We start from the raw sequence: 26967 nt of genomic DNA, 5'->3' as shown, positions 1-26967 counted from the left end.
ATTAGTCAAATAACCCTCAGGCTGGGACTATTGGAGAAATGCCCACATATCACTAGTACATAAAATAAAGGAGTATAACTTTCTCGTTTTGGGTTTTTTTGTTTGTTTGTTTTTTGTTTTTTTGTCTTTTTGAGACAGGATCTCACTATGCAGTTCAGGCTGGCCTTGAGCTCACTTTGTAGCCCAGGCTGGTCTCGAACTCAATCCTCCTGCCTCAGCTTCCCATGTGCTGGGATTACAGGTGTGCACCACCATGCTCAGCAGGAGTATGACTTTCTTAGGATACAAGATCTAATCAAAACATACAGTATATATTTAAATTTTGAAAATTTATTACAGTAAAAGATACATTCCCTTAAACTCCCCTCAAAATGCTTTTAAAAAGTCCCCACTTTGAACACATTTGTCCTATCTTTCATGTCCTGAATCGATTCAAAATGTTCTTAGCAGTTCCTGTGAAATAAAAACATTACAATGTGTCTTCGTCCACCTTATTCAGTAGATTTGGCAGTGCGCAAAGTCAACATGACCACGAAAGTTAAATGTTTGGGATTAATTTAGCACACAGAAGCAGCTACGACAGCACAGCTAATGACACAGAAGAGGACTTTAAGAACTTCTTCAGAAAGTGGCAGGAACAGAATGAAAGTGTTCAAGAGAGGAGTATATTGACTGGGATTAATGGCAATGTGTCTTTTACTATGTTTTAAATCTAAACATTCAGAGTATTTTTTCAACCTCTCTTCGTGTCCGGGATGGTTGTAGTAAAGAAAATCATAACTGCACTGAAGGTTAGAAAACCAGTGGAAAATTTGATTCCACAGTGAGATCAATTTAAAGTAAGTATTGGAAATGCGTGAAACCTGATGTAAGGTGGGCCTGACTGAAGGAAAGACGAACAACATGCAAACAACTGAAGAAGGAGGAAGGAACCAGAGAGTAATGGGTTTTTTTTTTTAACTGTATGAAAAAAAAAACTTTTCATAACCGGATAATAAGAGACTAACAGTGGTTATTACACTGTACATCATCTTCAAAGTAGTTTCTCATTACCACACATAAACCAAAAAAAACTTACAAAAAAAAAAAGAGATAACACAAACTTGCTTTTTGAGGAACTGAGATGGCCTTTTAGTATAAATGGAACAAAGTAGCCATCTATATTGAAATATTTTTAAAACATCAGAATATGTAATTTGGGGAGGTATGTGAACTCTTCCCTACTTCCTGTTTATCTGTTGTGTTCTGTGTGTGTGTGTGTGTATAATACAGTGTTTCTCATATGAGAGAAACCGTGCAATATTTGAGCTTACATGTCTGACTTAATTCACTTAACATTATGTTCTCAAATTGCAACCATTCACCTATCAATGCCTTAAGTTTTTCCTTTTTATGGCAGGGTAAGTACTCCGAGTACCAGAAAGTACTTTTATAAAGGAATAATTAATGTGAAATTAAGCCAGGGAAAATATTGAAAGCTTTCACTATAGGTAATATTTTTAGATGTGAACAATCACGGAAATGTCTACAACCAACCAATGTGTCCAGAATGCAAGAGCAGAGTACAAGGGAAGGATCGACAAAGAAAAAGCAAAGCTAGGTGCTCAGCCTGGGCGGCTTATCAAAACAGTCTCTAAAGCAGAGGCAGCAGGGAAGGAGCTGACTCACGGTAGCCAAAGACGATGCTAGAGCTGAAGTAGCAGCAAGGGAGTGGCGCCCCTCAGTCCTGTGTCTCAGACCAAAATGCTGCAGTCCTCAGCTACCGTTAGGATTGGTCACAGAGCATTGCACTGCAGTTCAAGTGACAACATTTAGGTAGAACAGCGCCATTGGGAGGGAAAATCTGTGAAAGGTGTTGGGTGTCAAGGGGAGTTTATGTACTTTTTGAGTAAGTCACATGAAGATGTTACATGAGAGATGGACACAACTGTTCCTGCATGCCGGCCCTCGCCACATATCTCCCTGTTAATGAAGACCAGAGAGCAAGATGAAAGGACAGCAGACCTTTTAGGAATTAAACTTAATCCATGGAGTTTGTAATCAGTTTTTTTGGTCACTTTATCTTTTATCTGTTCTTTATCTTAAAGAATAAAAAGTTTTAAAAAGCATTAAAAAGTTACAGAATTTCAAAACAAGATGATAAGTTAATAATGGTTGTTATATTGCATAGTGTTATCTTCAAAGTAGTTGCTCAGGTTACCAGATACAGGCATGCAAAATTAATAAAAAAATTAAGCATCAACTGTTCTTTTCAGTAAACAAATAGAAATTAGTAGCACAATTACCTTAGCTATCTTGTGTGTGTATATGTATATATACATTTTTCCCTGTTTCTTTTTTCCTTTCCCTCAGCCCAGTTGTTCTTTCCTTTAGGATTGTTCACAGAGCATTACACTGAAGTTTTGAGCAGTTTCTTTTGAAACTTTTGAGCAGTTTCTTTCTCTCTCACAATATCTATTGTACATTTCAGATTTTATTTACTCTTTCAGTTTCTTACACTAGGGAGAGATATGATTACACGTGCAGGTCTGATTTACTTCACTTATGAGAATGGTCTCTATTTGCATGCATTTACCTGTAAAAGCCTTGAGTTTATCTTTCTTTATAGCTGAGTAATACTCCATTGTATAAAAAAAAAAACCACATCTTTTTTATCCGCTCCTCAGTTGATGGGCATTTGGTTTTTTTCCAGGATTTAGCTATGACAGATTGTGTTGCTATAAATATGGGTGCACATACATCACTGTGGTATAATCAGTTTTTAAAGGAAACTCTTCTTTTCAAATTAAATCATTGTAGATTCCTTGTAAAATTGTTAGAAGTAGAATAAGATAGTTTCATTATGACTAGGATGTTAGTTAATTCCAAATAGAATATAAAAGCTTAGTTTTATAATTTTTATGGTGTAGAGTCATTAGCAGTAATCTAGTCCAGCTAATTTCCCAAAATAGATGTTAGGCGGTATGACACCTACAGGATGCTCTGCAAAAACCAGTGCTGTATTTTGGGACTCTGCATGCACTGTCCTCCCCACCCCCATTCTCCCCAGGGTCTCATGGAACACGTATGCTGTGGGCTCTTCGAATTCCTCACACAGAGAACCTGGACAGCTTTATTTAACTCAGGATTTTTCCATTTATTTGCCCACCAAACCCATTCTATTTCAGCCTTCTTGTATCCAGATGTTCTAAAACACACACTATGGAAAATACTGAACCCAAAGCTGTCTCAATAATTTTCTGAGAGTATATATAGTTGTTTTTTTATTAAGCTAGGCATTTTATGTACACTTTTCACTGGGAGGCTTCACTTTGAAGAGGCAGACTAGATATCTGCCTTTCTAGAAAGGAAACAGAGACTTAAAATGATTCTTCTAATTCAACATTAGAATGTTTAACCATGTTTGATCATTTTGCTTTACTTTGAGAATAGGCCAAAAAAGAGAAGATGCTTTCAGTAATAATGTTTACTCTGACATTAGCATACTTTCCTAAAACTTTTGTTGTCCTAGTTAAAATAACTGCATTCCCAGGGAAAGGAAAGCATAATGGATTATCTCACAAAAATGTCTAGGAGGCAGTAGTACGCGATTTCTTTTTCAGGTACCTGGGAGCCTTTATGTGAAGTGCTGCATAAGAACTTCTCTTTAGAATGTGTTAAATTCATCCTTTAGAGACATTCAGATTCTCAGACTCCATCCTTCTCTCCCTCAAGGATGCGGCCACAGACCTGACTGCTGGTTTGTCTGGTGGGGATGTAGGATGTATTCTTGGCATATTTCCCCTCTTTTACACATTTCTGAGACATTTTATAGTCAGTTTTAAAAGCTCATGAATTTTCTGTGATTTTTAACAAAGGAATGAGGTTCCTGTAAATGAAAAAAAAAATTTAGGAATTTTTAAATTGAGGAAAAGCATGAACCCAGGCTTTTTCAAAATATGCCATCTGTGGGAGAATGTATCAAGGGAATGAGTAGATTACCTTCATTTAGCCATTCCTCAGCTTCTGTATATCTCAAAACATGTTTTATGCCCTATATATATATACTTTTTTGCCAATTTTTAAAAAGAGATAACATTTATATAATTTTATAAATATCAATATTGGAGTGATCATGAATCATTAAAATATGTATTGAGATACTTTTTCTACTGACTGAGATATAAAAAATGCCAGTGAACAATTATCAAAGACAAATATTAGGATATTTTTATAAAAAAGATTTCTCTACACAATTTGATTTAGTTGTTTGGTTTTCTGTAGCTGTTTAAAGGTTCTAGAACTACTTACTCACTTGTTTTCATAAAATTACTTACCTAATACTTTGAGTTTAAATTGTGTGGGTGAATTGACCTTTATATTAGAACACACTCTTTAAGAATATCAGTAATACTTCTTGGTGCCTGAGCTGAGGGTGGAATGCATTTTTATCATCTTTTTATTCTGATACATTGCTGCTATTCGTTTTCTAGATTTTTTTTGGAAGCCATTTTTTTTTTTCGGTACTGAGACTAGAACTCAGGACCTGGTGCTTGCCAGGCTGGTGCTTGTGCCACTGAGCGGTATCCCCAGCTCCTGGAAGCCAATTTTTAAGATAGTTGTTTTTGCTGGTATCAACTGAGGTTTAACTGGCATTAAATAGTAGAAAGTGGAACTTCTTAGGAAAGAGAAGAGTGATAGTTGTTATATTACCAATTCTATAAAAGGAGATACCTAATGTAAGTGAAGAACTGTTTCCTTTAGGTTTGCCGTGATAAATCTCCCATGTATAGGGCACAGAAATTTAACTTCTTCCTTAATAGGAGGAGTTTGGGGGTTTTTTTCGCTTCCCAGTTTCCCTCAAACTGTTAGGAAATTTTGTCTGGTGAAGATCCTTTCCTTGCATTCCCACCTCTCATACTCTCTCCCGCAAGAATTCAGGAACTAGAAAGACTGGAAAGTATTTACTTCTGGGTTTCATAATACCCAGATGACAGTGTTGTCTTGAATCAGATTCTGTTCCCATCCTTGGCTGAAAACAAAACCAAACAAAAAAATGCTTAATCTCATAGAGTTAAGTAAAAGGAAGAATGCAGTGAAAGGAAGATTCCTTTTCCACAAGCAGCAGAGGACTTTCAAGGATGACTGCAAGTGCCTGAGGGCGTTTGGTCCCTCTTGGTTTTCACATCAAATGCAACGGTGCCCACAGATAGCCTGTATTGTTGTCAGTTAAATGGGATCATGAGTGTCTGAAAGGTGTTTGAGAATGAACCGAAAATCATTTTCACAAGTGGATGATTACTTCTGCCACATGTTAACCGAACTCTATCAGAATGGCCCAGCTTTTTGAGCCTGCATTAATTGCTCTTTCAACCTTGACTGAGGTTTCTCTTTAAGAAAGCCCTTTCCAGGACTTAACTACTCTCTATATTGATTTTTTTTTCTTTTTGTATTTTTCCTTGAAAAATGCAGCCTTGCAGAAGAAAAGGCTTTATCATTCAACATGTAGATTGATTGTTCCATGTGTTTGAATAAAAAGCTAGACTCATAAATGATCTTCCAAAAGTAATCCATTTTTTGTAAGCACTGGATAACTCTCATCTTCTGTATACAATTATATTTTTCAAATATTCATTAGTGATGATTTTTCATCATAAAGTAAAACCATGAACTCTCACAGCATGCATTCAGTGCAAATAAAATTTTGTATTCTCCTTTCTATTAGAAGTGTATGCCACCACTCTAATTGAAACTAAGCTACAATATTTAGTGTTATATTTGGAGAATTTCTTGTGTTAAAGTATTCTTTACACAATTTTCAAGTTATAAATGTTGTATAAAGTGCTTTTAAATTGTTTGGTGAAATGAGTTCTTCGTTTCTTGTTACTATTTTCTATTTCAAACACAGCATAGTTAAGAAAATATCAGCATTGTACTTACTATTACCAGTATTCAAAGGATATTACATGAAAGAGTGTTACATAAAAGCAAACTTAAAACACTTCTCTATGTATGGTAGTCTTAATGTGATGAAATGTAAAGCATCTATTTGAAATTTAGCAGAAATAAGCCCAGTAGTTAAGATGATTTTTGTCTTGTTTGAAGTTTATGTTTAGCAAGCTTCATTTTACTTAATAAATCTGTTTCTAAGAGCCATTTTATTGCCACTGGAGTGTGTGTTGTTAACAGCCACCATATATTTAAAGAAAAAGTGTTTATTCCTCCTGTCATAGAACGTTCTGTGAGATTTCATAAAGACTAGTGAGGTCCACAAATAAAAACTTTTAGAAGTAACTTGTTTTACCTTCCAGGTGGCTTATTAACAGATGACTTTTAAGCATTCCATTGATAAGCAGAAAGGGTGCATGGTTTTTAATGAGATACTGTATAATTATTGATATAGATCAAAGATATATCTACCTTGTTGGTAGTAACCTTTTTACTTGAAACTTAACCATTTCTGCTTCAAAAAAAGTCAAGTGAGCAAATACCAAACTTTGGTATTTTTCTCTTAAAATTTCCCATAACAGCATTTTTTTTTATTTTAAAGATAAAAGGAGGGAAACATTAACAGACATACAACATTTTACAACATATCACAAGCACAGTACAGACAATACAGATTTACAAACAAAGTGGTAGGGAATTAACCATGGTTGTTGTATTACATATTGATATCTTCAAAGTGGCTTCTCGTGAAAACAGGTATAGACATGCAGTACTGGTCAACCAAAGACTCATTGACAGTTTCCTTCAGCATAGAAATAGAAGACAGAAGAACAACCATGTTAACTGTCATGTATATACATACATACAGAATTTCTCCTTCTTTCCCTTCTCTTTTCCCACATCCCAGTTGCCCTTTATTCAAACTTGGAGGTATGATAGACACTGTGAAATGATAGGAAACCGTTGAAGAGTAAAGGGCAGCATATTTTAAATGCACAATCAAAAATCTTAGTTTTTTACATTGCTGATACCTGAGGATGCAGTATGACCTTTTTCTGGTTAGAAATACCAAAAAATAAAAAAGAGAATGAAAGAGAGAGATTGAGTGAGAGAGAGACAGAGAGAGAGAGAGAGAGAGAGAGAGAGAGAGAGGGAAGGAAGGAAGGAAGGAAGGAAGGAAGGAAGGAAGGAAAAGGAAAGGAAAGGAAAGAAGGAAGGAAGGAGGGAGGGAGGGAGAGAGAGAAAAGAAAGAAAGAAAAGAAAAAAGAAATAGAGGAAGAAAGAAAGAAAAAAAAGAAAGAAAGAAGGAAGGAAGGAGCAAATAAAACATTGAAACACATTTTGTTGATTTTGTGCCTTGTTTGCTAGTAATGACTCATATGTTGCTGTGGAACAAATAACTCTAGAAGAGGCATTAGCACTTTAAGATGATTGTTGTGTTTATACTGACTTATGAAACTAGATGCTTCCAGGCTTCATTCAGTCTTACATGTTAAATCCTAGCATTGTGTCAGTGCTGCTAATTTCTTTGTTGCCTAATCCCATGTAAGAAGAGAAGATTTTAAAGTTAAGCAGGCAATTTTTCGTTCAAAGGGAACAACTTCTTAATACTTCAGTTGGATGTATTGATGAAAGAAAACATTTTAAAAGTATCTGAGCAATTGTTTTTAAGTAATCCATAATACTCTAGTTTCATGAGTGTTGTTGATACACTGAAAATATTTTCCCTTGAAAAGTGTTATGTTTAATGTACATTTGCATTGGAAATACGTGCTTATGAAAGACATGCAACAGAATATTTTTATTCTCTCAAATAATTCTTGGATCCAATTTAACTTTACTTAAGGAACTTTTCTTTCCCCTGGAATCATATTCTAACAGAGTACTGGAGAATGGAGCAGTGACCTAGAAAAGTGCTGATATTTGTGTTCTTTTATTTTTCACTTATTTCTGACTTCACTCCAAGAAATTTTAAAGGGTGTTAAAAAAATGTTTTGTTTAAAGCCAAATTCTGTAGGTGGAGGCAAATGAGTAATGGTAAGAAAGCCATTCCACTCCAAAAAAACTTTCTTTTTTGAGAGAAGGTAAAAAAACTCCCACTATCCATTAAAGAATGCATCTTTCATGCTGTGTAAAAAATATTTATTTTATTGGATAGCATTAGGAATTATCAAATACAACCCACTGAAAGCATATGTTCTCATTCTGACGGGTATTTGTAAGGTCTGATTTACATATAATTAAAAGCCCAGTTTTTTATTTGAGGTAATCATATAGTCAATAGAAACCTGGTATAGTAATGACTCAGCTGTTACACAGTGTTCAGGAAGAATAGAGCTGTGAAGCAGACCCACTGGTGGGTCGTTTGTGCCCTGGTCAAAGTTCTATCCCACCAGGATAGCAACACATGTCTTGGATGATATTGTTCCTTTATTTGGTAAGCTCTTATGTCATAAATAACTAAGGCACCAATTTTTCTAGAACTCAGATGACAAAATAGGAAAAGTATAATTTAAAAAATACTAGATTATTTATTGAAACAATTTTTTTTGTGAAATAGTACGTAAATGGCTAGCAAGGGTTAATGCTATTGCCACTATATCTCAAATAGAGTTAGTCCAATCAGCTCCACGTTTTTATAGCAGTATGTAGTTACAGTGGATGTTTATTACAGTTGTCTTGGAATGTTATAGAATCTTTTCAAAGTCATCAAAGATCAAATTATATCTTATGACTCTTTGAAGTAGAGTCAGTTTGTTGTGCACAAATTGTCAAAACGTGGCTATTGATGTGGGCACAGTCTCTGTATGAACTCACTTTAAATGCGCTTCTACATTGTTTAAGTATAAGGGATTACATTTATAACCTAGCAGAACATAATAACAGACTAAATGTAAGTTTTGTATATTTTTCTGAAATTTCAAGACCCTTTAGAGCCTTAGATATCATAAAAGAAAGAAGCACTAAACATAAAATAATGATTCAGTATCAGTGCTAGACATAAAAATTGATTAGGAGAGAATGCACTACATTTTTACAGAATTTTTTAACATAAATGGGTTATCTAATAGTTACCAAATATTCAAATTAGTTTGACTCCTTTTTCCTCATTCTGGTACCCAGACTTTCCCAAGTAATAGGAAACTTTCTCATTACACAGAATTCAGAGTCATCTGAATATCATACGTGAAAATGACTTTAAAAATTAATACATCTGCTTAACCAGTACAGCTTAGGGGAGCTCTCCAGTGTACTCATTATGAAGACAAAGGCTCTTGTCTTTGGTCTTTGTAGTTAACTTAGCCATACCAGAATTATTAATAGAATCATAATGACTAACTCTCCAAAACATTGAATTATACTAAATTTTTGTGACTACAAAAGTTATGTTGTCATATACTACTAAAGGCAGTGCAAAGTGATACAGACACTTTATAAAAAAATTTAGCAGTTTCTTACAAAGTTTAACATATACTTTCAATATGACCCCAAAATCCCACTCTTGGGGCTGGGGATTTAGCTCAGTGGCAAAAGCGCCCGCCTGGCAAGCGCAAGGTCGTGAGTTCGGTTCCCCGGTACCGGAGAAAAAAAAACAAAAAAAACCAAACAAACCAAAATCCCACTCTTAGGTACTTGTCCAGGAGAAATGAAAACACATGGTAACACAGACTTGTATCCACATTTATAACAGCTTTATTTTTCATATTCAGAATTGTGACGCCATGATCCCAGTACTCAGAGGCTGAGGCAGGAAGTGATATCACCATGAGTTCAAGGCCAATCTAGACTACATAGTGAGTTCAAGGCCAGTCTAAACTACATAGCAAGACCCTGTCTCAAAATTAAAAATAAAAGAAATGACAAAAATATGGCAATAATTCAAATGCCTGGCAGTTGGAGAATGGATAAACACACTGAGATAAATTTATAGGGTGACGTACACAACTTAGCAATAAAAAGAAATGGGCTCCTGATACACAAAAGAACAAAGATGAATCTCTGAAGTGTTCTACTAAAGAGTTCAGACACAAAAGGCGGTGTACTATATAATTTCAATTTTATGTATTGTGGAAAATAGTATAAACTCAAAAATCAGGTCAGTGATTTCTAGAATTGGGGATGTGAGGAGGGAATTAAACGTAAAAAGCAAAGGGAGTTAGGGGAAGATGGAAACATTCTGTAAGTTACTGTAGTCATGGTTCCAAGACTAAACAGTCATCAAATGGTGCCCCTTAAACAGGTGAATTTTACTTTATTTTAACTATAACAGTAAACCTTACTAAACACAGAAAAGACAGTCATTATAGAAATTGTAAAAGTGTAAAAAGGCATAAAGAAGAATATTTAATTCCTCTCTAATCTCACTGGTCAAATATTAACTACAAGTTTAATATTTTGTTGCATTTTTCTATTCATACAGTATAAGCACATTTGAGTACTTTTTAAAAATTAGTAGAACAGTTTCCACATTTTATTAGCAATTGTATTTTGCCATCATTTTTAATAGCAACTTCATCATTTCTTAACTATTGCACTTCAGATTGTTTTTGAGTTTTTATACTTAAACAATATTGGTGAAGATTTTTCTTCATTCTTTTTTTAAAAAATACAACCCTATCTTCAAAAATCTACTGAAAACAAGTACATAGTGATTCTTTATATCTAATTCCAAAGCTCATCCTTATGACAAAAAAAACAGGTTTGTGGAAAATTTAACATACGGATTATGTAAGGTAAACTCAGTACAGTTACCTTTTCTAGTGTATTTTATTCATGTCTATTTTTTGCATCAGAATTTTGTTCTACTAATATGAAAGCACTAAGAACACAGTTTATATTTTTCTGCTTATTATTAATAATGTTTCTTCGTAGGTAACCCTTTGATATTATTTATGTTTCCATATGTAAAGGTCAGTAATAATTCTTTTTTGTGTGTATTGTTGAAAACTATTGCATTTCATTTTTTTTTTAGTTTTTTAGTACACGTTCACATTACATAATGGTTACATTCCTTGTACGGAGTTAGTACATTTACATAACACATCTCAATTCTTTTTTAATACCTTTTGCTTTCTTCCTGTTCCCTTCCTCAATTTCTTGATCCCCTTTCCATTTGAAATAGATCTATCTCCCTACTTGCTATTACCTACCTTTTAGTTTGTTCTTTAGTTATATTTTGGGTTTTCATGTATGACAAACCATGTGATATTTACCTTGTGTGTCTTTTTGATTTAACTTAACATTATAGTTTTAAAGTATATAATACCAGAAAGTTTCTGGATATATTTGGTCAATTGTCATTGCTGTCTGTGTTTAATAAAATTTCTCTTATATGTAAGGCAACAGACCAAATTCAAGATCCAACGTTCAGATATTTACTTTGGTTCTGGTCCCTCTTTCCCTCCTACTTTATTCCTTACAACATCTTTCACTAATATAACATTCCCAGATACACAGGTGTGCATCCGTCTATTCCTCTGCTTTCTGTCTTCGGAGAAACCATGTACTTTTACTCCACATTTGTTAATCTACCATTTTGAATGATGTTGCAACTGACTAGCATTTTTCATAGAGGAATTTCACCACTTGTGATATTCACAATAACTTGCCTGTGGTATTGATAGTTGGCACATCACTGTTCACATTCGTTGTGTATGACCCAGTCTGCTGAGTGAGGCACTTTGAAAAAGCTGGAAAGTACACTGTGGTCACAGGCAAAGGTTGTTGTAAATGGCCTCTCTGGCTCCTCGATGGCTATTAGGTGCACATATTGCTAGTTCACTTTTATAAAGGAGCAGCTGTCATGTCCACAGTATCTAGCTCCTGAGGTCATTGCTGTTAACCTTGTAATAGAAGCTTGGGCGTGTGCATTTCAGGAAAGGGAAATTATATAGGATAGACAGAAAGAGAGCAGCTGAACACCTATCACTAGGACCACAGAGGAGAAATTAAAGGCTAGAGCAAAGGTGTGCAAAAGGTTTTAAGGGGACCTCGAGAAGAAGCAGTGAGCAGGTGAGAACAAGAGCAGTAGATGTCTCTGCCAGTTATTAAATGAATTAACGTACCCACAAGCAGAGATGATGTTCTGAAGGCTATCATGAGAGCCACATCGAGAGCTCACCAAAGGCTCCTGCTAGCTGATGTGTCTGAAAGCAAACACATAATTGAATTGGACCCGTTCAGGTGATTCTTCCAGTGCAAGAAGCACGATTGTTTTTATTCTGACTTAAAGTACCTGTGAGTTTTCCCTGATGATGAAAATTTACAAAAACAGACAATAAAGGATACTTAAATCTTCTGTAATTCCACTTCTCAAAGATCTTATTAATATTTTGAAATATTCATTTTATATGTATTTCCTTACAAATGTAAAACCAGTAAGTATGGGAGTAGTATTGAATCCTGCTCTTTTTCACATAACAGTACATGATGAGATCTTTTCTGTTAATAATTTTATTTAAAAAACATGACTTCAGTGACAGTAGAGGATTTCTTTCTGTGGATATAACAGTATTTGATAAATAATTCCCTTATTGTTAGACATTTAAGTCATTACCAGTTTTCAGTAATGTAAATATCTGCTCTATGTGCCATGTAGATTGTGTCTTTGTATGTAGCACCATTATCTTAATAATTCCAGAAGGAAGATAGTTTCTACATATTGTCACATGATCCTCCTGTCACCCGCCTGCTAGTAGTAAGAGTGTCCACTCATTTCATCACCCCTTACCCACTATCCTATATTACTTTTTCTTAAAGGAGCAAGAAGTAATTTGTTTTATTTTATGAAACTGACAGAAACTATGAAATTCAACTAAAATCTCAGATATAAAAAGTGTGAGAAAGTGACAAACCTATGGCACATGTATTATTTGTTTTACTTTTAATGTATGAGGTTTTTTTCTGAACTAAAACCTCAGCATTTAGGTTTAATTGCAGTTTGGTCACTTTGTGATAAATAAGCGGGTTTGGAGTTTCAGTTTGGGACTTCTCTCTAAAAGGTTTGTCATCACAGGTCTAGGCACTTGAAGCTACTAAATAAACTCTTAATCATGATGCTTTTTAAAATTATTTATAATTGTATGTAAATTAAGCTAGTTTAAGTAACTTCAGCATTGTTAAGCTTCCAATCCAGGAAAAAAGAATTATAATAAAATGTTGAAAAACTATTTATTTAAAAAATTAGAATGTTATTTCCACTTTTGTACGAGATGTGGTTTCACAGCGTGACTTTAAAACAGCTCAGTCCATATCGAACTCACCCTTGATTAGATTTTAATTTCTTCTTTTACATCCCTGGACACAGCATATCTTCTACACATTCATTAAGATCACAAGTTCAGTTCTCAATGATTGATCACATTAGTCAGTTCAATTCAGATTACATTATGCAGAATTAACATGTATGTTTGAAATAATGTTATTGGCACTATTATCTGAGTTTTATAGATTTTTTTAAAAATATACAGTGAGATATTTCCCTAAATCAGGTGAATCCCAAAATGATATATGTGGCAGGAACCTGGGAAATCAGAAAATCCAATCCTGTCACTTGATAGGTGAAGAAGTGAAGACTGAGATTGGTACAGGGACATCTTGGGGTCACCCAGCTGGACAGTGACCCTTCACCCTGCATTTTTGACTCTGCAGCCGGCTCCTTCTTGAGCCACACTACTCATCTTTACTCATCTAAGAACTACATCATTTGGTCCCACGTCCTCAATTCATAGCCTCTGTCTCTCCTAAGAAGTGTGTGTAAGAATAAAATTCCAACTGGTTCTCTGATCATCCTTTCTAACTCCTACTTCGTTCAATTTGTGGTAAGGACTGACAAATTGATAAGCCACATAAATCAATTTCCTTTCTAGAACCTGGAATAAGCTCAGTCATTTTGTAACACAGAAGCTGCATGTTGTCTCCAATTCCAAATGAACTAGACTTTACCTTTATCAGGCTAGTCTCAAAGCTCAGTACCTATGGAAGAAATGTGATTATAGGAGCCACATTACTCATATATCCTTTTCCTTGTTTATTTTTCTTACCAGGTATCTATATGCCATTGGACAGAAGGTTTGGAAAAGATGGAAAAAACGTTACTTTGTTCTTGTTCAGGTTAGTCATTTTTTTCCTGTTACATAATCACCCTTAACACACTAGTTCTCAAACTTTCATTTATATGGGTTATATCTGTGCATATTCACTGTTAGAAATTAAAACTGAAAAATTATAAAAGTTATTTCTTTTAAAATAATAAATCCATTATATGCTAGCACAAGTAACATTTTTATATCAAGTGACTATTTCCCAAGCTAAGCAATTTAGTGAGTTGAGTGGCATTGTGTTAGTTTTTAGATGTCTTCATTGTCTAGTCTAATATAATGTAGCTATATTCACCCTTTAGATTCCAGGTACAACTTGTAGCAATAGCAGATGAAAGATGGTTTCTGGAAAGCTGTGTTATACACTTGGGAGGAAATAAAGTGTGAAAAAGGCAAAAATATCTGAATATTATTACAAATTATTACAAAAAATTGTTTAGACCCCACAAATATCCTGAAAAGATCTTGAAGATCTGTAGGATTCCAACGCCATCCCTTCAAAACAGCTACATCACTTAGATATTTTATGGATAAATGATAGGCACTTATCATTTATTTTATGCAAATAGGCCACCTATATTACTTATTCACATAAATATGTTTTTAAATCAAATTCACTGCTATGTTTATTGGTATTTGGATTCTGAATATAGGCTTTTGGAGAATGCAATTTGGCTGACCTTATTTTAAATCATAGGTAAGCTTTGCTCATTAAAATGTACTCAGTAAGTTAAATTTACATTACAGATTAATCTTCTAAGTATAAGTCATTGCATTCCGTGACACATTCAAGCTGTTTCATTCTTGGCAGAAATATATGAAAAGAGAATCACTCAGTATTCTTAACACAAAACAGTCCATAAGATTTCATTGATTCCTTCCACACATTAAGCAAGCTTAACTGGTTTAGGTCAGAATGACATGGTGAAATGCCAAGGAAAGAAAATTATCATTTGCTCTCTTCCACAGACAGAGCCACCCATCCATCAGTGGATAAAAATTACTTTATTGATGTCCCATGATAGCATGGTATATTCATAAAAAGTGTAAAAATTCAGTCAAAAGTAGTTTAATCTACATGGCTGCCAGCAAGCCTATTTTATTCCAGGCTGAATTGTAACATTTTTCTTATATGGTTAGAACTAGTATTTGATAAAAGACACACATACGTGCAAAGTGTCAACCTTTTGCTGCAAAGCTCAAGGATTTAGTCTGACTGAAGATTCCGTGTTCAGAGTTCTGAATGATCTGTTCTCCAGAAGCCACATCTGTGAGACAATCTCTAGTTTCCAGGTTTTGATTCTTGACATTGGCGCAATAATGTAAGTCCATTTATGAAGTATTTTGAATGTAGATCTTTCTGGATGTTTTATTCCTAAAATGCAGATAGCTTACATATATCTCAGCTGACAAGTGTGTCATAGAATTTGGCATTGACAAGCCTTTTTAAAGCATTCCACTATTTTTTCAGAGAAGTAGAAGATGCTTTTTTCAGTTATGTTTCATACATTTATATAGAATTTCATGTAATTCTGTAATTTCAATAGATGTTGTTACCAGCATAAACTAGTTTGAGAGCAAACCAGGCTGTGTCTGAGTAAGCATAAGTTGAATTGGTAGAGATATGTATGAAAGAAAGTGAGACCAAAACCCAGCAGTGACCCGTGTTCCACGGGTCATTTGCAGTAACCACTGTTATAAAGAATAAATGGGCGACATTTGTCACTCTGAAGACCTAGTTAAGTAACAGTAGGCTAAACTAGTTTCTGGGGATGTAGCTCAGTGGCAGAGCGCCTCCTAGTGTGTGCAAGGCCCTGAGTTCAAATCCCAGAATCCCAAAAATAAACACAGAAGTTTCTGATGCAATAATTATTTCAACATGAAAAATAGACTTTGTAGGCTCCTTTTGAGAGGTCAAATGCTCAGTTCATGGTTTTGATCAGAAAAGGTTGAAGGTAATCCTATACTTCTTGTTTTCTAGCACACAATTATAAGAATGAACAGTTACAGAGCATGTATGCTTCACCACCCCCATGAGGAGTTTAGGAATTAAAGAAGGCATTGAATTACCTTAAGATCATTGATTGAAGGGGCTAGGGATTTAGCTCAGCGGCAAAAGCGCCTGCCTGGCAAGCGCAAGGTCGTGAGTTCGGTTCCCGGTACCGGAGAAAAACCAAAAAAAAAAGAAAAAAAAAAAAAGATCATTGATTGATATGTCTTTGGAGAAGATAACTGTGGAACTACAAGGTCTTCCAATAGCTAAAATATGTATTTTATATTTTAAAAGGCAAAATTTAAATCAAAGTAGGTGGGAAACCTATATTGTCTATATTTGAAATTCAAGAAAAATAACACCAAACTACAATGCATTTGGAATTATTCTACGTATAGGAACATGTTAAACTTTGAAGCCCTATTGAAGCACAATGTATTTATACTCATCTATGTCCACACGAGCACAAGCACTCAGACAGAGAACCCCATGCCTAACTGTGCTGGAATATACATGCCAGTACTCTGACAACTTTTTAAAGTACTAAACACAATTGAATCTTCAATTCTAAATGTAATAGGAAGAAAAATTGAATGCACTCACTTCAAAATCAAGATAGATATGTATGGGGACTCGAAGAGAATGACCCATTCGGAAGAACTGGGTAGCTTTTATTAGTATTTTTAAAGACAGCTCTCATTCCGTCTGCACACAGCTTGTACATCCATACCTGCAGGCTGCATTATTGAAAGGTGAAGGAGTCATTTTTCGTAAGGAGGACAGAATACCCCTGCTGTGTCTGCTGCTGCCATCGGCAGGATGGTGCTCTGGTGATAATGTGAATCTCATCACCACTTGTGAGTGTATTATATGAGTGATGTAGCTGGAAACCCAGCCATCAGCCCAAGAATTTGTACTCATAAAAATTGATTTGAGAGTCAGCTTTGGCCAGCTGCAAAGTCATTGTTCAAAGTGAACACTCGAAGAGGCACTGAGGTGCAAAGACTTTCCCAAGACTCAGGTAAACATTAAAGTTGAAGGCACAAATATCAATTTAGATTAGCATCTATAAGTGGAAGGATACGTTGTTTAAAGTGGGTGTTTGTTTAACTTCTTAGATGAGTGTTGGTTCTTGTTTAGATTTTGACCCTAACGTATTTAGAGTGATAAATAGACTCTCATGTTTACTAACAGGCTTCAATTTTTTTAATGAAGATAGATTTTGGTTTAAGTTAAGTTGAAAATAACAGTGCTTTTGAAAGCTATATTTCAAATCTTACCAAAGCCAAACTTATATATGTTTCTTATTCATTTTTTCTTGTGCTTGTCCAATGTTTAATATTAGACTAGGACCATATTGTTGATGTAAAGTACTTATAATACGATAGTGTATTGTAGTTAACTATTAAAAATTGTAATAGCTTTAAAATTCTATTTATGATTTGACCAAGTGGAATTATTTCTTCTATAATCTGCTAACACCTATCAAATAACTATGTCCCAGATATTACATACTTTGTGAAAAGTGTAAAAAGTTCATGAAGTACTTACCTTTTACCATAATCATTGCTATATTTAATCTATTAGGCAGTTACATAGTTCAAGCACTTATGTAAAACAGTTTTAATATGTTATCTTATTACTCCTGAGTAAGCTATGTGTATAGGTATTATCAGCCCCATTATAAAGAAAAGAAAACGTGCAAGAAGGATGTAATTTATTCAGAATCAGCTTAGTATAGAGTAGAATGAAGCAAATTCAGTTCTGTTAGACTGTAGACTCTTAGTTCCTCTGCCATAGAGTTGCAGTTGAATTAATATACACAGCTATAGTTCCTCTAAAGACAGATACACCAGTAATAACTGTGGGTCATTAATATCATGAGGCAGACAGTGGTGTTACTACATTAAAGAAATGGCTGGGGGTGATGGCATAAACAGCCCTCTGCTCACAAAGGCCACGTACTGTGTGACATCGCTGGGAACTGGAGGAGACGTCTATGTTGTTCTGGCCCTGTATCAGGTGTTCACTGCTTGTTGTTTATGTGTCAGAATCATGACTTGAAGTTGCTGCAAACAACAGCAGGCTATCCAGGCATAATGTTAATTACATATCAGCTGACTTGGCACAGAATATAAACAGTCAGCCATGCCACTGGGTGATCGGTACATGCTGCAGACGTATGAGCAGCGATTTTAGTAAGATGCCACAAACATCCACTGTAAACATAAGAAGAAACTGTCTCTGCCTGTTGTTTTCTGAGCTTCCACACGCATGAGATCCACTGTGGCAGACTCCCCTTCTGTATTTAGGAATGCTGCTCAGAAGTGCATAATACAAAGTTCATTTAGGTAGTCTAGGGTTAGTGTAGGACAGCAGCTGATGATTGTTTTTGGAGAAAAGGAAACATCGAGCTAGAGAGTGTCCTGTCGTCAGATCCAAATATCGTAGAATAGTGGCTCCTTAGTTATATGTTTTATATCAGACAAGCCTGGCATAGGGTAAAACCAAACCACACAGCTTTTGTAGAGAATTAAAGGTCCCCATCAACTTCCCAGTACTGCCACATTATTCCTACCTCATTCTCACAGCTAGCCAAGTTGAGTGTTGTGTCACATGCCTGTAATTCCCACACTCTGAGGAGTTGAGGCAGGAGACTTGCAAGTTTAAGCCCAGCCAGGGCAATTCAGCAACTAACAAGGCCCTGACTCAAAAGTAAAATATTTTTTAAAAGGCTAAGGATGTAGCTCAGTGAAAAGGCCTTGAGTGTAATTCCTCACCACACACAGAAAAACCAAAAAAATAACTAGCCAATGAACAGTGCACTAATAATGTTGCATGGTTTCTTCTCTCTGTCTCTCTTTCTCTCTCTCTCTGTCTCTCTTTCTCTTTCTCTTTCTCTCACACACACACCATGTGTATGTCTCTTCTGTCTCTGTCTTTCCATGTCTCTCTCTGTCTCCCTCTCTGTCTTACACACACGCCACCAGCATTAATGGAATCACTCTCTATATATTTTTCTGTCAATTTCTTTGTTCCCCTTTAAAAACATTTCACAGAGAAATAACCATGTCAACAAGAAAAAAATCTACATGATTGGATTCTAAGATGTAGCTTAGCCTAAGGTAGACATTTTTCAACAATTCTACCATCAGTATATGTACAATTGTTGTATATTGATCTTTGTATATATGTGAAAGTGTTCCTATAGAAGTGATATTGCTGCATCAAAGGTTACTGATATGTTAAGATTTTAAATCTTGGGGCTGGGGATTTAGCTCAGTGGCACAGCGCCTGCCTAGCAAGCGCAAGGTCGTGCGTTGGATTCCCAGTACTGGAAAAAAAACACCAAAAAAAAAAAAGATTTTAAATCTTTAGATTACTTAAATCTAGATTAGATTTTAAATCTTTAGATTACTTAAATGCCAGAAATTTTGGCTGTATATTTTTTATTTAAATTACTTTTCTGTAGTTAACAATTGTTGTAATGCATGTGATTTTATCCTTAAGAATGCATATCTTCAGTGTAAATAAAAATAAGAATCTTTTTGGTTGTGGAGTTTAATTGCAACAAATGTCAGAGGAAAATAGTGTTTATTTTAGGCTTCATTTTTAAAATGGCTTTGGCACTGTGAAAATTGCACTTCCCATAGTGAGGGGATGATCGTGGCCATATTGGTTTTGTGACTTGCTCTTGGGCACTGACAAACACTGTATTTATTCTTAAAATTTCCCCTAAAACATGTTAAACTGTACATTTTCCTGTCTGAAAAGCTAAAATTATAAAAGGAAACAGCATGGAGTGAGGATGGGACAGATGTATTGATGCAGTCTTACATGGATTGGGCAGTGATCCTAGTGTGAAAATTCCTCTTTTTCACATATTCGCTATGTTTTCCTAAAGTAAATGTGTTTTGTTATTTTCAAGTTTAGATTCCATGGCAATGTCTGATTCTTCTTACATATCTTGTAGCTACACGAAAGAGCAGAGAATCTCTGAATGAATATTCTACAGTATTGTAAAGTCTGAATTAAATTTCTGTGAGCTTAGTGTTTGTTGAAATTATTTTATGACCTTATTTTAAAATGTCATATATACATATGTAAATGTGTATGTGTGCATTCACATACGTATACAGTTTATACCATCTTCAATAGTGTGCCTGTGACATGGTAGAGACTCAAAAAATATTAGTTAAATAAATGAATATCTCACCTTCTCAAACCTCTTTATGGAACATTTATTTAAGTTGTATTTGAGCATCTTTAAGCCACAGCCTAGATGTCCTCTTTGATTGCTTTCTTTTCTTTACCTGCATTCCAGTCAGAAAATATTGTTTAGTTACCAAAACTGTGTTTCATTTATATCTGTTTCTCTCTGTCTTCTGTGCTACAATACCCACTGAAGCCACCATCCTCACAGTAGCATCTTGTCTGTTTTCTCTGCTTCTAAGTCCACCCTTATGCTTGTAACCTGTTCTTCACATTGCTGTAGTAATCTGAGGCATAACTCACATGACAATTGACTGCATAAATACTTCTACTGACTTCTCGTTGTGCTTGGAATAACACATAGCCATGACCTACAGAAGATCCTGTATATGCTGGCCCCAGGGTTCCACTGTCACTGAGCAGCCCCCAGATTCATTGCAGTGCCAAAAGTAAGAGCTTAGCATCTGCTAGGCGCCAGCCTGCCTCTGCTCAAGTACATGCAGTGTAGGTTTAGTGTAATTGTGCTTTTGGTTTAAATTTCCAACCCTCTACGCAGATTGTTTGACTACCCCTAAACCCCTATAGAAATTTATACTCCTTTCTTTTCTATACTCATGATTGGCTCATTCTACTACCCATCTAGCTGTCTGTTCAAATGTTACCTTTTCAAATGTACTTTTTCTTCTAACCCAATTTAAAGTACTCATTCCCTATTACCTTATGTGCATGTGTATGTTTCAGAACATTTATATCTTACTTAAATTCTCTATTTATACATTTGTTTTATCTCTGTACCCTTTCTACAGTGTATGACCCAAGAAAATGAGAACCTTATCTTTCTTTTAGTTTACTTAAACTGTCTTGTCCATGAGTAGAAATTGAATAAATATATATTAAATGAATATATGCAAATCGCCCTTAGCATCATTATAAAAGATTACCTTCCTTTAAGTTTTTTAACAATTTTTTTGAATACAGGATTTCACTATGTAGCCCGGGCTGGCCTTAAACTCACAGCAGTCCTCCTGCCTCAGCCTCCCGAGTGCTGGTATTACAAGTGTGTGCCACTGTGCCTGGCTCCTCCTTTAATTTTTACAAAGATCGCTAAGTACTTTTTAAGCCATATGCTCAGGAGAGTTAATAATAAGTGTATATTCCACTGAAATCTATCACAATCTTGAAATTATGTTCATTTTGTTTTATTAAGTTCTGGGATTTTTTTTTTTTTAAAGAACCCTAAGAGCACTTATAGCCTTTGCCACAAATATTTCCAGATAAGGATTTTTAAAGCCTTAATCTTTACAGAAATTAGATGGTGGCAGTTTCTAAGCTGCCATCTGTTACCATGATCCCCACAGTAGTAATACAGCATACAGACTTGAATGGCTGTGGTCTCTAAAATCTTAGTTGGAACTTACACGTGTGGATGTGGACAGGTGCTGAACAGATTAGTAATTGCGAACAAAACGGGAGCTTTCCTACACCAGATGCAGGTACCTTGTGAGACCACAACAATTAAACAAACATGCCCTATCAAAGACAGGAAGAAAGAAACCTGATTTAAGGCTGGCCTTAGATTAAAGTCTGTTTATATCCCCCAATTTTCCACAAATCCATTTTTTGTGGAGTTACTACATGTAGATTGTGTCAAAGATGCTGAATTTTTTATCATTGCTGCACTTCTACTGTAGAAATTTTCAATTTTAATGTAGTAAATCATATAACCTTTGCTCAGTAATACACAAGGAAGCTTAAAAGTGAGAACAGATTCTAGATCAGAATAGGTCAGACCACTCTCTTCTGTGCAGTCCCATGGCACGTGGTAAGGTGCAGAGTGGAGGTTGCCAGGCTGCCTCTAACCGGGAGCACACGCAACAGGTCCTGTGGCTCATCTTTCAGCACCTGTGTTAACTGTTACTCCGCGGATGCTGATGGTACTCTCAAAATAAAAGGCGTCGGGTCTCCCCAGACTGGATGACCTGGCCTAAGCTACAGGATGTTAACATTATTCAAAAGAATTCACCCAAATTTCCACCATGGGTTCATTATAGACTTAGCTTTGGGAGTATGATTTAGCATAACCATCCTAAAACGATGAGTAAAAGTAAGAGTCTTGGGCATATTAAGGAAATCAGAAGTAATATAAAATGTAGCATTATTTCATGGAAAGGGAATCAGGAAGCAGTTAGTCAGAAGGATAGCATTAATGTTAAGTTGCTTCTGGTGCCAGTGTATTCCAAAAGCCAAATTGCACTTCTTAAAGTTCTTTCATGGGTCAGATTTCTTAATTGACAGTGACAGCTTTGTTTGTCGTTGGTATTCCATTACTCTTCCATCTGTACTCTGTGTTATATCTGTAGACCCAATTATCTTTGTCAAACTCTAGGTCTGTTGGGTAATTTTAGACATATTAAAATAAACAAAATATTAGCTACAGACTAAAATAATGAAAGTGTTTAAATACTTCATCATTTAAATGGCTATGTCTCTAGAAATTGGGTGATTCCTCTAAAGCTAGGGTTTTCATTTTTATTTTTAATTTCCTTGAAATGCTCTCAAATTGAGACTTGAAATTTTGTATATCAGTCATGTTAAAAATAATGGTACTATTCAAAGCTAGTTAGAAATACATCACAAAGCATAAAACAGCAACTGCCCCATAAAGAAAAGGTACCATTAATGTAAATATTTTACATTGCATACTTTTGACAGCTTCTTCTTAAATGGCAATGAAAATTTTCACATTTTAGATGGACTACACATATAAGGACAAAAATTTTGAACACATGACAATATTAACCATAATTGATCTAACGAACTTTCCAGAGTCATCTACTTTGTTTTTAATACAATGACTTTTAAAATTTACACTCCAATATATATCCAAGATAACAGTCTTTATAAATAGATACAGTGTCTAAAACTACATGTAGATGCATTGCCACCTACCTCTGTCTTCCCAGTTGCTTTTCACTTACATATTTGTCCTATTTCTTTTCATTTTTATAGTCACTCAACAAATACTTCCAGCAACACAGTCACTAGATTTGTAGTTTTTTAGTAATGACGTAGAAACTGTCCATGTGAGTGGGGAGAGAACCCTGTAAATCAAGGAGACATGGACAGTCGGTAGCCCTCAGTTCATGCGCAGCATGAAAACAGTGCCTCTTTCTTTGTACTCAGCTTTTACTACAAAGCATTTCAGCACTCAAACATTTTCTCAGCATCTCTGTATTTGTAATTAACTTCTCTCCTCCATTCTCAAGCTGTGAGATTGCCATTTTCTGACTCAGGCATTGCTGTTAACATGAAGCCCAGATGCACAGTCAGTATGTGTTAAGTGAATAAATGCACAACTGCATGAGTGAATGAGAGGGAAGAATGCACATAAAAACATGGAGGAAGATAGAAAAGTAAATGCATAGGAAACTGAAGTCAGTAATTTAACATTCTGTCTAGTATGTTATAAAAGGGGGCTGGGGATTTAGCTCAGTGGCAAAGCGCCTGCCTGGCAAGCGCAAGGTCGTGAGTTCAATTCCTGGTACTGGAAGAAAACCAAAAAAAAAAAAAAAATAGTATGTTATAAAAGACCAGTTACCAACTCTCTAAGAGACATCAAGGAAAGATCAAATATGTCATCATAAAAGACCAGATAAAAACAACAGTTGTATTAGTGTTTAACTTGTTTTGTTAATCTGAATCTAAATAATTCTTTATAATTACAGATATTTCTGTGGGAGGCTGAGGCAGGAGAATTGCACGTTCAGGCCCAGCCTGAGCAGTTTAGCAACTCCCTAGTTATTTATTTCCCAAGTTATTATTTGATTCTTTCTTTAACTTTCTATTTCTGGAGTATTGCCATTGCTTTATTATGAACGTGGTCTTACCATCGCTAACTGTGTGTCGTGAAAGCGTAGGCCCTCTCCACACAGCTGTTATGCTCACGTCCATCACACAGTGGGCATGCAACACCTACTGTTCGGATAAGGGAGTACGTTTGACCTGTGTTTTTTGTTGCCTGGGTATTTTACATAGATTGTTGGGTTTGAAATCAAATTATTTGCTATGATAATTGGAAGAGAATCCATTTAGGAATAAGAGTTATTTGGGCTGTCAGATGAATAGTGTTTTGTTTTTTAAAAAAAAGCAAGGTAAGTATGTAGTCTATATTTTCAAAACTAATACATTTTCAAATATGGCAAAATAGACTGTTTATAGAATTCAAATAAATTTCATGCTAAAATCAAGAGGTATGGACTATGTGCTGCAAACTAGGTGTCTTAGTCACTGTCTTTTGCTGGGACAAAATACCTGACTCCCACATTTTAAAGGAGAAAGAGGTTCATGGTTACAGTTCGTGGTCAGCTGGCTCCAAGGCAGAAACAGCGTGGTACAAAGATCTCAAGGAGAAAGTATGCTCATGTCTTCAAAGCCAGAAGCAGAGGAAAAAGGGAGGAGCCAGGGAGGGAGACACACCCTTCCAGGTCATGCTCTGACCTGCCTCTTCTGACCAGGCAGCACCTGTAACAGCACGCTTGGCCACTGAACTCCTTAGTGGGTGAATTTCCTGGCGAGTGTAGCACCCCATGACCCAGTCACCTCCCAAAAGATCCACTTCTGAGCACAAGAGAATTGGGGTGGGGGCGTACTCTACATTTAAACCATAATCCCAGGGAAGCCAGTTCTGTGCATATTATGGAGAGATTGAGACAATAAAAGAAAAAAAGTAATACAGTTAGAAAAATAGTGGGTACAAGCTGATAACAATCTTGGGGAAAAGGGGTAGGAGCTTATTGGATTGAGAAATAGGATGTGCTATTTTAAAGTTGAAGGTAATTTTTCTTACATGGGAGTTCAAGTTAAAAAATGAATTCAAGCGGGTGAGTCATGCAGAAAAATATGCCTGGGGTACCTTACACAGTGGTAGCTGTATATTCTCAATAGTTGCTGGAAATGTTTTAAAGCCTTTTGGGGAAGTCCTACTTTTTCTGTGCTCTTCATCTGTCTCCTAGCAGATGTGGGATTATTCCTGTGGTGATATGCCCAGGGGCTCTTTTTAGTCAGCTTTTTAAGAGCCTCCCAAATGGGAGATATATGAAGCTTATGAATGATATGCTTATTCCCTAGTTTGTTAGTGATTGTAGGAGCATTACTTTTCTTATAATGTCTAGTAATTATATAATTTACTCATGAAACAGATTTAACATTTGGTTTTATATGTAAGTCCCATCACTGACATATATAATCTCTCATGCATATAAAGTTACATCTATTCAAAACTCTATGAAGCAAAATTAAAATTGAGCAATTAGTGAAGAGTTTTAAATTGGTAATATGAGATAGTGTTAAGGTAATTCTCAGATATTTTTACCCAGTAGCTGAAAATACTGGTGGGGATGCAATATACATCTTTGTTAAATGCATAGCTGAACTGCAAGATAAAGGAATATCAGGGACCAAAAACAACCAGAATGGCTAAACTTTGGAGTTGGCATTTGGCTGCAATGAGGCTGGAGTGTGGAACTAGTGGATGTTGATGTTAAGTGCTTGGGATTTTATTACCAACTCACAGAAGGAAAATGTGCCCTGACGTATACTTAAAGTAGGAATTTGGAGCAGAGATCTCAAAAAGAACTGAAAAGACCTAAATTTCAATGGATTAGTAGGCAGAGAAAAGATCTTCCTTCAGGCTAGTAGAAGAGATGAAGAAAACTTTTCCCTGCCAATTTTATTAGCTTGTATATTCTCAATAGTTGCTGGAAATGTTTTAAAGCCTTTTGGGGAAGTCAAAAAGTGTTGAAGTTCTGGTTTATTTTATCAAATGTAGGGGAAATACCCAAGATAAATTAGTATGAAACATTTTCTGGATTGCTGATAACCATGGGGCATCTGACATTTTAAAAATATATTAAGATGGATTACTTAACCTAGGCTTTTTAGGATATCTACATATAAAAATGGACCAGATATTAGCTCATAGTCTAAAATTACAAAACTAAGGTAATTGTTTTCACCAAGAATTTCAGCTATAAAGTTATCACATGCATAGACTACAAACTAGTTGTGTTTAGGGTAATGAAATATTTAAATAGGTTCAGAATTATAAATGAATAACAGAAGAACAGAAAACTGTGAAAAATAAATTTCAAAAGGCACCATACAGAGCTTATGAAACTTAAACACAGTCGCTGAAATTAAAACCTTCTTAGACAGGTTAAGCAGTAGATTAGACACATCTGAAGACAGAATTAGTGGTGTACTTAATGTTAGAACACTAGTGACAGTCGGGATAAATTACTTAGAACTTCACAATGAGATACAAAGACACTTAAAATATAGAGAGCTTTAAAGATATTGAGGAAAAAATACAAACTTTGGGCTATTTCTCATAGAATTTGAAAAAAGAAGAAAAATGGGATGAAGCAACATTTGAAAACATAATGCAATTAAATCTAAAATTTACATAGGCAGTAATTACCTAATTAAAGATATCCAACAAATACCATGATAAACATATGACCCTTAAAACTTTCAAAATGAAGTTACAGAATAGCAAAGATAGAGAAAAGTAATTAACTAAAAGGCAGTTTTCATCAGATATTTTGACATAGATACATAAGACCTCTGAAGATGGAAAAATACCTTCACAGTGTTGGTATTATTGGTAGGTTAAAATACTGTGATGCAACTAAGCTGTAATTCATAAATAAGGACAAAGTAAAAGCATATTTTCAA

At 35.3% G+C, this 26967-nt stretch overlaps 1 protein-coding gene across 1 annotated transcript in view; it reads left to right on the top strand.

The window, feature by feature from the left end:
* The window catches only part of Cadps2 (Ca++-dependent secretion activator 2), a gene marked incomplete at its 5' end in the record, with an annotated part of 523834 nt that overhangs the window by 329664 nt on the left and 167203 nt on the right, over positions 1 to 26967 (top strand). Inside the window, 1 exon segment of the mRNA XM_013503273.1 lies at positions 13974 to 14040. Within this exon segment, the coding sequence (XP_013358727.1) occupies positions 13974 to 14040 (67 nt within the window).

Source organism: Chinchilla lanigera, unplaced genomic scaffold, assembly GCF_000276665.1.
Source record: "Chinchilla lanigera isolate Chin_1 unplaced genomic scaffold, ChiLan1.0 scaffold00078, whole genome shotgun sequence".
In the NCBI taxonomy this organism is placed as follows: Eukaryota; Metazoa; Chordata; class Mammalia; order Rodentia; family Chinchillidae; genus Chinchilla; species Chinchilla lanigera.
This window is presented reverse-complemented; position numbering and strand designations above follow the sequence as displayed.